This window comes from Convolutriloba macropyga, chromosome 3 (genome assembly GCF_964194025.1).
Source record: "Convolutriloba macropyga chromosome 3, txConMacr16.3, whole genome shotgun sequence".
NCBI classification, from domain to species: Eukaryota; Metazoa; Xenacoelomorpha; order Acoela; family Convolutidae; genus Convolutriloba; species Convolutriloba macropyga.
Genome location: NC_134470.1, coordinates 14,847,038 through 14,861,027, shown reverse-complemented (window position 1 = coordinate 14,861,027; position 13,990 = coordinate 14,847,038). Strand labels below are relative to the sequence as shown.

At 36.7% G+C, this 13,990-nt stretch overlaps 1 protein-coding gene across 1 annotated transcript in view; it reads left to right on the top strand.

Annotated features, from left to right (window-relative positions):
* Nucleotides 1-13,990, top strand: part of LOC142336547 (DNA repair protein RAD50-like) — an 84,942-nt gene that overhangs the window by 57,651 nt on the left and 13,301 nt on the right. The window contains exons 11-12 of the mRNA XM_075385454.1: nucleotides 3,699-3,970; nucleotides 7,773-7,906. Of these exons, the coding sequence (XP_075241569.1) occupies nucleotides 3,699-3,970; nucleotides 7,773-7,906 (406 nt within the window). The remainder of the gene's footprint in view (nucleotides 1-3,698; nucleotides 3,971-7,772; nucleotides 7,907-13,990) is intronic.

Genomic DNA, 13,990 nt, shown 5'->3' with positions numbered 1-13,990 from the left:
TTTGCGTACACTAGGTTAGCACAGGGACTAAGTAGATCAGTCAGTGCCTTCAGCTCTTTCATGAGAAAGTACCTTGATTCATGTATAGTTAATGACCAATGTTTCCAGTACGTGGATGATTTGGGAACAGGCGCAATTGATTTTCAGGGTCTTTACGGAAATTTGAAAGCAATCTTTACGTGTATTAGAAATTCAGGACTTAAGTTTTCAATGCGAAAATGTGAAATTGGTGTCCCCGAGATCACCTTTTTAGGTAGAACAATTTCATCGAAGAAACATCCCCCATAAAGGCCAAAATAGATCAATTTTTATCAAATCTCAAAATGCCAAAAAACTTCAAGCAAGTCAAAAGACTTGTTGGTTTCTTTCAATACTTTAGAACCTATTTACCGAACCTCAGTGAGAGACTGCTCGCATTTTACAAACTACTAAAATGCAACAACAATTTTGAAATTACGGATGAGCACCGAAAATCGATGAGTGAAGTAATAGAAATGCTAAACAATGCTTGTAAAATAACCCTTCGCCAACCAAAAACAGATCTACAATATGTAATATTGTCCGACGCAAGCTATTATTCTACAGGATACGTCCTTATGGTAGAGGACTATGTACTGAACCAGAAAGGACTAGAACAGAAGCAATACGCTCCCGCGGCTTTTGGTTCAAAAATCTTTAATATAACGCAACTTAAATTATCAATTTATGCAAAAGAATTTCTGGGAGTTCATTTTGCTTTTGATAATTTTGCGCACATCTTATGGGGGACTAAAAAACCTATCTTAGTGTTGACTGACAATAAAAGTTTGACTAGTTTTTTCCAGGCAAAGACAATTCCAACTCCCTTATGGAATGCAGTTGATCATGTCCTTAATTTCAATTTTGTTTTGGGGCATGTCCCAGGTAAAGCTACTGTAGCCGCAGATTATTTGTCTAGGATCTATATTAATCCTGCTACAAAGCTCCAACTAAAATTTGAAACCAGAATTCAACTTAAAGACGTTGCTGTCGAATTCCGACCAAAAATTCCAGTCAATAGTCTTACAGCTTTACAGTGTTATTTAGAGGAACCAGATTCTGATATGATTGAAGTGTTTGAGCCTTCTTTTGACTTCCCCTTAAATTCACTCGCAGAAGCTAACCCCTTAGATGAGTTTGATCTCTGCAATAACAACCAGTCCTTGAATTTTTTTGAGGAGCAACAAAAAGATGGCAATATTAGAACTGTGATCAATTGGATCAAGAGAAAAGTGAAACCAGTTACAACTTACTCTAATACCGAATTGCAAAAATATAATAAACAATTGAACCGATTGGAATTGTATAATAATGTTGTATCGCAAATTTTTCGATAACACCGGGCAGAATTTTATACGTCAGTTGGTTCTTCCTAAGCACCTTCGTCATGAGATTCTGTTTAGAATTCACAATAGCAAATTTATGGGACACATTGGAACAGCCGAAACTGCAAACCAGTTTCGCCAGAGGTTTTACTTTCCTGAATTTACAGAAACTCTTTTAGAGTATGTGTCCAATTGTTCATCTTGTTTGCAAATCAAATCAGTTCAGCAAAACAGCCTAAAACACCTCTTTTAGCAATTGCGTCAGAACAATGTTTTCCGGGAAATTTGATGGAGGTAGATATTGTAGGCAAACTTAATCCCTCCGGAGGTTATACACATATACTCTCTGCGATGGATATCTTCAGCCTTTATCTTTTTCTAATCCCAATGAAAAATGCCTCGGCGGAAAACGTTGCCAGATTTTTGCTTCAAATTTTTATGCAGCACGCATACCTTCCATCAACCATTTTATGTGATTTGGGCTCAGTTTTCACGTCAAAGATGATGAAAACTTTATGTGAATTGCTAGAAGTTGAACTAAAATTGGCATCTGTAAAACATCCTCAAACAATTGGTGCAGTTGAACGTAGCCATGCTATAGTAAAGCGAATTTTGAATATTTACGAAGATATAATTGTAAAAGACTGGCACCATTATGTTGATATTGCAGCTTTTGTCTATAACACCACTTATAATTCTTCAATAGGATGCCTCTCGACCCTGCTCTTTCATGGCCGTCAGCCGACAAAGCCCCTTGACTTGCGATTCAATAATTTAACTGTCAAAAAAGCGCAACCAACTCAAGACTTTTTACAACAAAGTCAAGACCGTATGAACACGCTCTTTGCTGGTGCTAGGGATAATTCCATAGTTGCATACAACAAATATCGTCGTTTCTATGACAAAAAAGCTCTTTCCAAACCTCTAGCATTGTATTCGTACTGCCTATTAATAAACCCAAAAATAAGTAGTACAAAAGACTTTGCTGCTAAATCAGTAACCAAATGGTTACCGCTCTATCGCGTTGAGCAAGTTTTAACAAATTCAAACTATATAGTTCGCAAACTTAATAACAACGATACACAACTCGTACATCGTATTTGTTTGCGTCCAATTCAACCAAAATACGAGTTTGAAGATTTGAAAGAGATTGACTCCAAAAACTTTAAAGCCGACCCAATCACAAAAATAATCTCTGAACCTCAAATTTTTGACCAAACTCTAAAAGATCTAGCCTCCCACCACTCGCCAATCATAGTGGGACCATCTAACGGTTCCTCAATCATGCAATTTGGTGTGAGATTACATTTTAATGCTCCAACACACTTTGCAAATAATCCGGAACTGCAATTAAATACAAACCGACGTGAAAATGATAACACAAATTTAGTTGCTGATGGACGAAATTCAGACCCCATATTACAACAATCAGATGATGAGCAGCCCATTTTGCGACCCCTACAGACCCCAAAACCAGGAAAACAGGCCAGGCTTTTGTCACGAAGAGTATAAAAATACTGAGGAGCAATTTGTGGTAGAAGGAAACCAACACTTCCAACCAACTACTCAGAGTGCCGAATTCATTGATACCCGACACTATCCAAATTACGTTACACGGGCCACTACTCAACCGACCAGCGTGTTTTCACAAGCGGTTCCTTTGGATCCACCAAATAAATCAAAAAGAAGGCGTCGCTCATTAGTTCCACCAGATCAAGATCCACGCGTTGGAAATAACAGGGCATATGAACTTCACCGAGAGGTGAACGTACCAAAACGCTATCAAGCCAGCTCATCGAACTCTGACCGATTCGCAAACTAATTGTTTAGATTATCTAAGTAGGCAAACTATGTCCTTCCTGTGCTCCACTGAAACAGCAAACAAATCAAGTAACATTTGATAAAAGTTAATTTGACTAAACTTTGGATATCACTCCCGTCAGTTCAAACATAACCTTTTCTGATAAAGTTCAACACACTCAGAATACAAACAAAAATATTCACATATTTAGATCATTTATCCAATAATCAGTCGAATTGAGCAGTACTAACAATTGGCGAACTTAAGAAAACAAATTTTAACTAAAGAATGGCCAACTTTGGTTACAACTTGTATTCAATTTCGCTTGTTCAATTAATAATCTTCCCTTTTCTGATAGCACGAAACTCAGAACATAATGGCATTGTTTTTAATTGCCATCGAAAAATACTATTGGCTGAAAAATTTGAACAGATTCAATTTGTTTTGCCTTCTCCAAATTTTGACCTAACAATTGATAAATTTATCTCTAAAATCGCACAAAGAATGGACACACTCTGGAATCACCCCAATAAGGGATGCCAACTTGACTATAGTAACATCACTGCCACCAACTTCACTTCACAATGGGTTCTTACCGAAGTCATTGCAGAGAAAGAAAGAGCCGAAAACGACTTGGTGAAACTTCAGCAAGAACTCACAGAGCTGTTCCCCTCAAAAGTTACAGAGCATCAACATCGAGAACGAAGAGGCATTCCCGTTGCCCTGTTAGCAGGCGCTGCAGCTGGAATCTTTGGTCTGGGCATGGGATTCAAAGACAAACTATCCTGTACATTAGGACGAATGTTTGGCGGATGCAATCAGATTGGTAAGCAGAATAGAAAAGCTATTGTAGATTCCATCAACCACATGAACCAATTACAGCAAGAATGGTCTAGTGTCCAAAACGCCACGAACGAGAAATATTTTATAGTAGGAAAGGAACTGCGAGACCTGCGTAAAGCCACAGAACATCTAGCTGAAATCCAGAGATCTAATGTTTAAATTTTACAGACACAGTTTGACACATTGGCTAGCAGCATTAACTACATGCGAAATTGTGACCAATTTCTTTATATCCGTGAAGAAGTCAATCACCACATTGGCTTGTTGAACTCTATTTTAACGTCTGTATACACCAATCTGCGCACATATAGATCTGCTCTTTTTGCTTTTAGAATGAATATTTTGAGCTCGACTACTGCCATTGCAGATGGTATGCTGCCACTTTCTCTTATACCTCGCAAAATTTTTATTCGAATTTTACAACGAGTTTTGCTAGAAACTCAATACACCAGAGATCGACTAACACTTTCCATTCCAATAGAACATGTGATGTCTTATTATGAGACACGACTTGTTACAAGTCTTTTTAGTGTCGACTTTGGTCTTATGTTAACATTATCTATACCTTTTTCATCTGGTTCTACAGCTTTAGATGTATTTCACGCTATTCCAGTTCCAATGCCAACTAAAGAGTCAACAAGAGCAACCATTTGGGTTTTAGAAACGCCTTACATTGCAGTAACAGAAACGCAAAGTGAAGCTGCACTTTTGACTGAATTTGACTTACAAGAATGTATAGGCTCTAAGCTTTACTCAATTTGTTTCTCTTCTTTTGCGATGGAAAAATCGAAGGACTCATGTCTGGCTACTTTGCTTTTTAAAGACACTCTATCCGCACTTGAAGTTTGTAGCATTAGATCAATTCAATTACCTATCAAAGAAAAGGCTCAATCGTTAGGCCATGGTAGATGGCTGATTACTAGTGCAACGCCAAACTTTCTGCTCTCGACTAGATCTCCGAATTCTAGTCATTCCCTAAGTAAAGAACATAGACAAGGGTGCCAAGTTTGCATTATTATTTTAGCGTGTGGACAGGAATTAGAAGGACCTAATATACATTTAAGATCAGATTGGTCTACCTGTCAGTATACAACACCAGTTAGACTCGACATTAATTTACCAACGCCGCTTAGCTTTTTATTCAATCAACTTCCATCTCTTGATTCTATGCCACAAATGTCTGATATTGACATTGCTCGAGTACAATTAGTAGAGGAGGTTCATCTCCAATTAATTCACATTCCTGAGCATAAGAGACGTAATTATAAAGAACTCGAAAAAGTTACTGAACCTATTGTTAATCGCATGAAACAATTTCATCCTCAGATAACAGCAAAATTCGATGAGACGGTGCACTGGACACCTTATATAGTGTTTGCGATCACTACATTTATTTTGTCTTTCGGTCTACACTTTTTGATGAGTTATCTTTTTCACCGGTACATTCAAGTTCATAGACGTTTCCCATTTCGCCTAACTATTTCTGCCCACACTATTAAATCACAGCCCATTTTGGTAGTTTCTGATGAAGATTACGACTACTTGCGACAACACCCTAATCATCGTATTCGTGAAAAGGGATTAATTTTCCGACGACGTGATTTAAATTTACCAAATCCATTTTTTAGCCCTTCAACAACTACTGTTGATACAGCGGATTCTCAATCTGCATCTTGTCCAGAGTCAGAGCAATCGAATGTTCCGCCCCCCCATTTATCCCCAAATGATTTATGAGTCGCGTGCTTAATGAAAAATATATAGATCAGGTTTCTCCTAACTTTAATTCATTTACAGATTCAACGTATGGTAAATAAAACTAAAAGTTTCTTTGTTTTTGAAATTTTCAAGTTTTGTTCACTTTACTCAACTCCATCTACTTGCTCTCACTAAAACTGTTTTCCTTCACCACTTTCCTACTACACTCATCTTAATGACTCAACTGTAATTGTAGCACAATTGGCTATCATTAACATGCTGCCAGCTGAAGGCTTCACTTTATTTTGGGAATTTTCGCATGCCCCTGCTTTTGCTGTAATTTTTCCAGCCTCGCTCAAAAATTGTACTCCATCACAACACAACCACTTCAAATTTGTCCCAAAATTGTTCTCTTCGCTCAATAAAATGCACTTGTTAATATCAACACTCGTAACAATCATAGCAAATAATGCAACAAACAATATCTTTGACATCATTTTTATAGATCTGAAAATCTTCATAAACCATTAGTTACTGATTTGATTCTGGGTGTTTTTCACTCACAAACAATTTATTATACCTGTGCTACTCTCAGTCCTATACTCAATTATAAAAGATTTTGTCTTAAAAGATTTAATTATATAATTGTGAAAAGAAAAAATACTCAAATTGAAAAAAAAACAGAAAAAAATACATTTATTTCTGGAGCTGTATGAAAGTTATTATACAATTCGTCCACCAAAACTACCGACACGAATAATTGCTACAAATATGTTAGATTATCGCGGATTCAATATGTGTGCTACTTCTCAATTTAATAACCAGAAAATTTTTCAAGTATAAATAAAGTGGATATACCTACTAAAACTTAATGACGATGCTTCGTTTCTTCCCCCCTGTCCCCCTCCTCTCCCCACCCTTCTGCTTGCAGCTATTCGCTGCTGCTTCCCTCGTCTAGAAGCTGTGTGCTGCTTGTTGTTGGCTCTAAAATAAAAAATATTTCAATGATTTGAAAAAATTTTGCTTTTAATTTCACTATTTTGTTATTTTTAAAAAACAAAAGCCTGACCAAACTACTCAACAGAAAACCACCGTTCTTTGTCAGGAGCTCCGAGTTTATGTGCTTAATGTCATATGGGTACAACAAAATCTTAAACGCAAATACTTTTTAATTAATTTATGTTTTATTTGACGAACAAGTTTTATTGTTGCTTTTTTTTAATGCTTCTTTAATACAAAAGCCTGACAACTCTTTTGGCTCAATCTCTCTATAAATCTCAGCATAGCTCCTACATGTGCCTGCTCACGTCATATGAGTGGCAAAGCTCAATACTTATGTTCTAATCGAATACAATTACCCTCTGAATGTGATATTTATATAAAGTTTGCTGCAGTTAAAACAAAAGCCTGGTAGTGCCGTTTGTTCAAAAGCTCTCATTTTCTCTATACACACTCCTCAGCTATTGCTTTGTGTTAAATGCGTAATTTTGTGCTGATTGGATTTCATGAAGGAACCAAAAAGTTTAATTTCGTGTTATTTTTTTTAACTTAATTAAAAAACAGTGTATTTTAAAACAAAAGCCTGGCTTAACTATAAAAGTTAGCGCTGTAATTTTTAACACAGTTATTGATCATAACAACCTTCGTGCTATATGCCCTCTTTCACGTGCTTCTGTGCACTATATGTTTAATTTCACCTTTTATCGGAACTGTGTGCTATTTATAAAGTTTCTTAAAATACGAAAAACAAAAGCCTCATCTTGTTATTTGAGCTACGCAACTCAAATTTAATATACAGACCGTAAACATTGTGCTTTGTGCTATATGGGTATTACCGCATTTCTCGAATTATTCTGTACCGCATTTCTTGTATTATTCAGTTTTCAATTTTTCGCTATTTATTCAATACTATTTGGGGAAAAAGTGCAGTAAAATTTGATACCACTTGTCATTGAGCTAACTTTTTGGGCGCTGAGTTCTTCCAAACCGGGCCTTCTTCTTCTGCCTCCTCTTACGAGCAGGGGGTGCCGGGTTGTTCACGGGATCCTCCTTGTGCTTCCTCTTCAGATGCTGATAATCGTGCCCTCCAGCACCACTACCAGACGGAACGATCCAACTTAACCCGTGCAACCTCTCTGGAGACAAATCCGTGACCACTGGTGACGATAGCAGACACGAGCCCTCTTCAAAGATCCCACAGTCGATGCCAGGGAGACCATTGACAGTGAGGACAGCGTGCCCAACCATCTCTCGCAGATATAGCGTGTCACCAGGCCGTTGAATCACGAATTTGAATCCTTTCCCTGCTGGCCCCTGAACAAGCATGACATTTGGCAATTAAGAACATCAACCGAACTATGCTCCCATAGTGTCAGCAGAGGAACAAAAAACAGTCAAAACCGAACTAAGTGCGCAATTACTTTGAGGAAGCTGCACATTTCTTTCAAATCCAGCCCTCTAATGAACGCTGCCGTGTCTGTCTTGAAGTCTGGACATATAATCCAGAGCTTCACGCCAAAGAGGAGAACAGCAAGTGTGGGCAGCGTGGGCTTAGAATCTACATGATGGCCTGTGTACGTGAACGAGTTTGCAATGAGCAGGCTAGGATCATACAGACGTTCGCCCCCAAACACACGGAAGTTGAAGAAGCCGGACAAGTTTTCAGTGCGATGTGGCCTCGGGTGGTAACTTAGGATGTCACGAGGATACACACCCTCGCACACCCATGACTGAAAAGCCCAATCTGGCCTGATCTTCTCGTTGCTGGCGAAGCGTCCTTCGAAATCCAATGGCGTCCTCAATCCCGTTGCCAACTGCTGTAAAAACCAAACAGCACAACATGCATTCACAATTCATGCAGTCAACAACAACTACGACACGATTACTACCTCTACACATACTTCAAGATTCTTACTTGCATCTCGGGGCTGCTGAACTCCATCAGAGGCTCCCCGCGAAGAATGCCAACACTCGTACTCTGGCGCTCAATTTCCTCACGGGTCACCTCTGGAACAGACGACACACTTCCAGCTGACACAAAATTCCATAGCTCTCTCGCCCAGACAACATTTCTCTGGTGTTTCTCGCTGGATGCTGATTCGCACACAGAACTGACAGCCTGCGCCTCGTCAGAATCACAGTTCATTGCGAATAAATTAAGATCAGAAGACATTGAAAACTGAAAATTGAAAACTTGACATTAATTTTTTTTCTGAAGAAGTGGGAGTGTCATGCCCCTCATACATTCGTGCCATGCTTAAACATATTTGTACAATCCATGCGCGTGCATTTACCCCATTGTTAGTAAAGTTTAACTCATTCACACGCCCATAAACATCCGGATTATAATAAGATTAAATTGTACAATGCTCTTACTTTATCTCGTGCAAATATTTAACATCAAATTATGTTCTCTAATCTAATTGCCACTCTCAGAACAGAGAGAACGATAGCTACAGCTCAGTTGACTTGTGAATAAAACATCTGCTGCACAAAACTTTTATTTCTGGAGATACTCAAAATTGCCAAAAGAACTCTTTCGAGCATCCTGACTTAAAATCTTTAAAACAAGAGCCTGAGAAAACCAAAAAAGTTAGCGCCCCCAAGATTGCTCTAATAGATAGCTGGCATATAAGAGAACGTCACACGGGTATAGCTAGGCCTCCGCTGACAATAAGACATTATAAATATAAAGTCATCAAAAAGTCATAGATAAAGAAAACAGCAAGAAATACAGGCAAAATCCTAAAATTAAGTAGAAAAGTGGGAGAAGAAAGTGTCGAAGCCATTTAGACCATTAGTTTTTCCTTATAAACTTCAATGATGATCCGTTGAACTTCATTTCCAAGCCAATACAACTATCAATAATATGATAATGTTATAGGATTCCTAAAGGGAAAAAAAATTAAGAAAAAATATCCTAAAACTAAAAACAATGAAAACTCGTGCATCGAAGTCATAACGCCAATAGTTAGAAGATAAAACCGCTAAACAGATTGATTTTGGCTGAATTAAAAAGAGGTCCACTCATTACTGAGACTGACTTGAAGATCATGAAAATAAGTTTAAGATCGGTTTATTTTCAAAAGAATTTTTATATAAAATTTTTAAAGTCTTAACAGCCATTTAATTCAATAACTTTCAACAGAAGTCACTGAATACGTTCAATTATAGTGTATGCCTCGATTTGAGGACTGGGATTTTTGCCCTGCATAGGTAATCAATAAGACGTCACAATAAGTCTGATGACTATGGAAACAACGACAAATATAGGCATAAAACAAAAATTCAGTAGAGAAGTGCGAGAAGAAAGTGTCGGAGCCATATAAGCCAAAAGCTTTTCTCTGAAAACCATATTCATCATTTATTGAAGGTCTTTTCTAAGCCAATGGGAGATATCAATATCAGGATAATGTGCTAAGATTTCAAGAGGAACCAATAATAAGAAAATATCCAAAAGGTTTTTAAAATTTTTAAAATTTGTCGCTTTGATGTCATAAAACATAATTAGAAAATAAAACTGCTAACCTGATTAATTTTGTTGCAGTAGCTATCCACTGAAGCTCTATTTAGGTTCACTTAATGCTTATTACGATACCTATTGCACTTTTAATCAACGAGACAATGGCATATGACTCCAAAATTTTAGTAGAATCTCAAAAAGAAAATCGAAATTTCATTTAAAATTACGAAAATGTCGAAGCAAAAAAAAACACGAGCAATTACTTGTCAACGAAATTTTTGTTCATTGGACTTCATTTTAGTGTAAATCAGGTTTGTCATTAACAGAATCTAGATATGAAAAGTGACTAGTCGCAAGGTGACCCAAGGAAACAAAATAAATATGAAAAATTTTCTAAAAAAAATCTCTTGAATAAGATTTAGATTTTTTTGATAGTAAACTTTCCTATGAGACTAGAACTATTCTTTTTATCGCTTTCGTCTGTTAGGAACTCCAAACTGTTTCATTTTGTGGCCTGAAATGTAATTTTGAATTAATTTTTTAATTAAAAAATATCTTAATTGGAAGAAAAATTCTACTAAAAGTGAACAAGCATGCGAAATATCCCGTGTTCACACAAAACTTCAATCCTTAATAAGTTCTCGAAAAAAAACGAAATTCGAAAAAATCTTAATTTACAATTCTACGCTTGACTAGCTTTTTAATGATACCCCTCTCACATTTCTCTACGATGAATATATCGATCGGCCAAAATTGTCTGAACAAGAAAAACACATTTGAGTATATAGTTCCTCCCCCAATTGGGGTCGGAACAATAACTGGAGCTGCTTTACGTTTGAGGATCACTTTTATCAGTCGTCAGCGCGCACTCTGAGCGGGATAAATGCAATTGAAAGGTCAATAACAGTAAAAAGCAATTGACTTCGAAACTTGTCTATCACAGTCTTCCTGTAATTATCAACTATTCTTAATCTGCAATCTTCTGTTAATCTGCCGTAGATGATCTCACAGCATATAGAAGTTGAAAGTTCTTTCTCGCTGTTTTTTCTCGTAGATCGAAATATGATAGTTATGATAGTTTTCTTCGGCTATCACGTGCCATTGGGGTGTTTGTAGAGGTTAATTTCTTTTTAATAGCCGCACAGCGATAGCTGGGGCTACTATTGGCCTTCTCTTGGTTTTTTACAATTCAAAGAATTTGAATTGTATTGGGGCGCTGTCTTTTTTTTAAGGTCTGTTCACACATTTTCATGATTTTTGAAGTCAAATTGGAGTAGTGATTTTGGTCACGCCGAAACAGGAAATGGAGCGAAAAAGCGAGTGGTTTTGCGGCGTGAAATTGTTTCGCTCTAATTTTAAAGTAGAGTGAGAATACGGTGTTTGAACAAAAATTCGCTTTATCAGTAGTGGTTTTTTGTTCACATGCGGCAATTTCACTTTGATTTTTACTGTTTTTTCGATTTTTTGGATCGGATTTTTTTTCTAAATGGTTTTTCCAAACCATTCATAGTCCGTTCTAGGTCTACTTTTCTGTTTAGTCAATGAAAATTCTTTGAATTGTACGTCAGGACTTGTCCTGCTATGTTTTTTTATTTCGTCGTCATGATTTTTGTTACGACCATATGACGTCACAGCCACTTTTTGTTCATTCGTTCATGCAATTTCAACTGAATTGCATGTGTGACGTCATTTTTCGCTCTTAGTGGAGCGAGTTTTTTTGTTCATGCGCGTGATTAATTTTTTGGTCACACTTGACTTACCTCACTCTCAAAAATGACTTCCTCAATTTGAAATTGACTTTTATTTACTTTAATTCAAAGAGATAGGGTCAAATGGGTGTGTGTCACTCTTAATGAAGGTTATTTCAGATCAGCTAATAGAGGCAGCAATAACTTATACAGATTTTTAATCAAAATATAACAGATCAGCCTTCAATGAAAAGACGAATTTTTTTGGTCTGTCATTTTTTACTGTTTTTTTAAACTGCCGATCCACGAATCATTTGCGGCTATTTTCTGGCAATCTGCCAGCTATGTTCGTTATTTGTACATCTCTTTCTTTTAATTTGTAATATCAATATCATTGATTTTTTCCGTTAATCGATACCGCTTAAATCTCAATTTAGTAAATTGAAGACTTTTTTCTAGTCAGATTAGCACCAGCTATATTGATGATTGTCAAAGGAGAATGAATGATCCGTGTTACTGATTACGGCTAGCAATGAGAAAATTTGCATCAAAATTTAAATGTTATTGTATAACTCATTAAATGTGATTTGTGAAAATTTTTATATAATCTGTTGTATCGTTAAAAAAGCGTGATATAAAAAAAGCTTTATTTACGTTTAACGTAAAATCAAGTTTTTAGGCTTTTCCGGGAAAGAGCAAATAAAACTAAGAAGACAACTCAGTGAAGACAAGTTAAGAAGTTAATCCATATCATTCATTGTACTCCAAAGAGAGTGAAACCTAGCATGCCCCCATCAGTATTTCTGTCCCATTTGTTCCAGATAGTGTAGTGTTAGTGTTAGCAGTAGGTTAGAGCACAAGAGCAACAACAACAACAACGATTGGCACATCGCAAAGTGCATACAATATTCTCGTCAACAGTACCAAAGGTCACAGTAGCAAAAATGCAGTTTGACATCAGAAGGTAAGTGTTGAAAATCAGCACGAATAGAGATAGAGCTGGTAATTTTTATCTCATCGTTTATTCCGAGGCGTTTTTAATAAAACTCGCCTATGAGGTCGATGTCCATGGATATTGCCAAAAAAAATTAATTGACGACTGGATTAAAACCATAGATTATCATAGATTAATAGCTCAATTCACTATCTCCGTGGAGCCATTTACACAAGGGCGAGCTGAAGTTGGCAACTGCTCGAGGTTGATCATGAACTGACCAATCGTAGCTGCAACGGTGAAACCCAAGGCTTTGTTGCCATAAAAATGCGTTGGTACTCACCAAAAACAAGTTGTGATAACGTGGATCCTTGTAATTTTAAAGCATCATAACGTTGGAGAAATGCATTTTAGTTTTCGTTGAGGTTAGTGATCTCTCTGAAGTTGGTTGTGTGTCACTGCGTTGAATCAACTTTTCTATCTAGGTTTGATATCTATCGGAAAGTGCCGAAAGACTTGACTCAGCCTACATACATTGGAGCCTGTATCTCTGTCAGCAGTATGGCCCTGATCGCATTCCTATTCACATCAGAACTAGTGGCCTTTCTCACTCCTCAGATGTAAGTCAGTCAATCTGCCTAAATTTAATCCAAAGGCCCCCCACCCCCTCAGTGTGTAAAATTTTGTGTGTTCAATCAATGCTCGTGCTTACATAATGATTGTTTGTGTAGAGCCTAATAAGAGCCATTACAATTAATACATATCATAATTTAAGGGTGTAAAAATTTAATTATAAGTGGTTATTTTCCACTCAGGAAACACTTCCATGGAATCTTATGATTTGAAACAGTGAAGATTTTCTAAATCGTTTCTGCATTTAAGCAGACTAGTCCATTAAAACAGCAATATTGAAGTAAAAAAGTCGAATGAAAATGCTCAAGGTATACGTTGCTATAAGGAAATGTCTAAATGGGCTCAGTAGATATTGAATTCTAACGAATTTCATTGATCAAATGAATTTTAGATCAAATGAAACTTTATAGTAATGATCTCATTTTGCAGATCTCATAAAAATTTGCTGATTTTATAAGTTAATAAAGTATTCAATGTTCGCTGCTATGACAACGCTAATATAAGAAGATGATTTACCAAAAAAACGAAGCTAAGATTTTTATAGTTGACTTCGTATTTAAATTGCAACTTGCCGCAATTTTTTAAAAAATG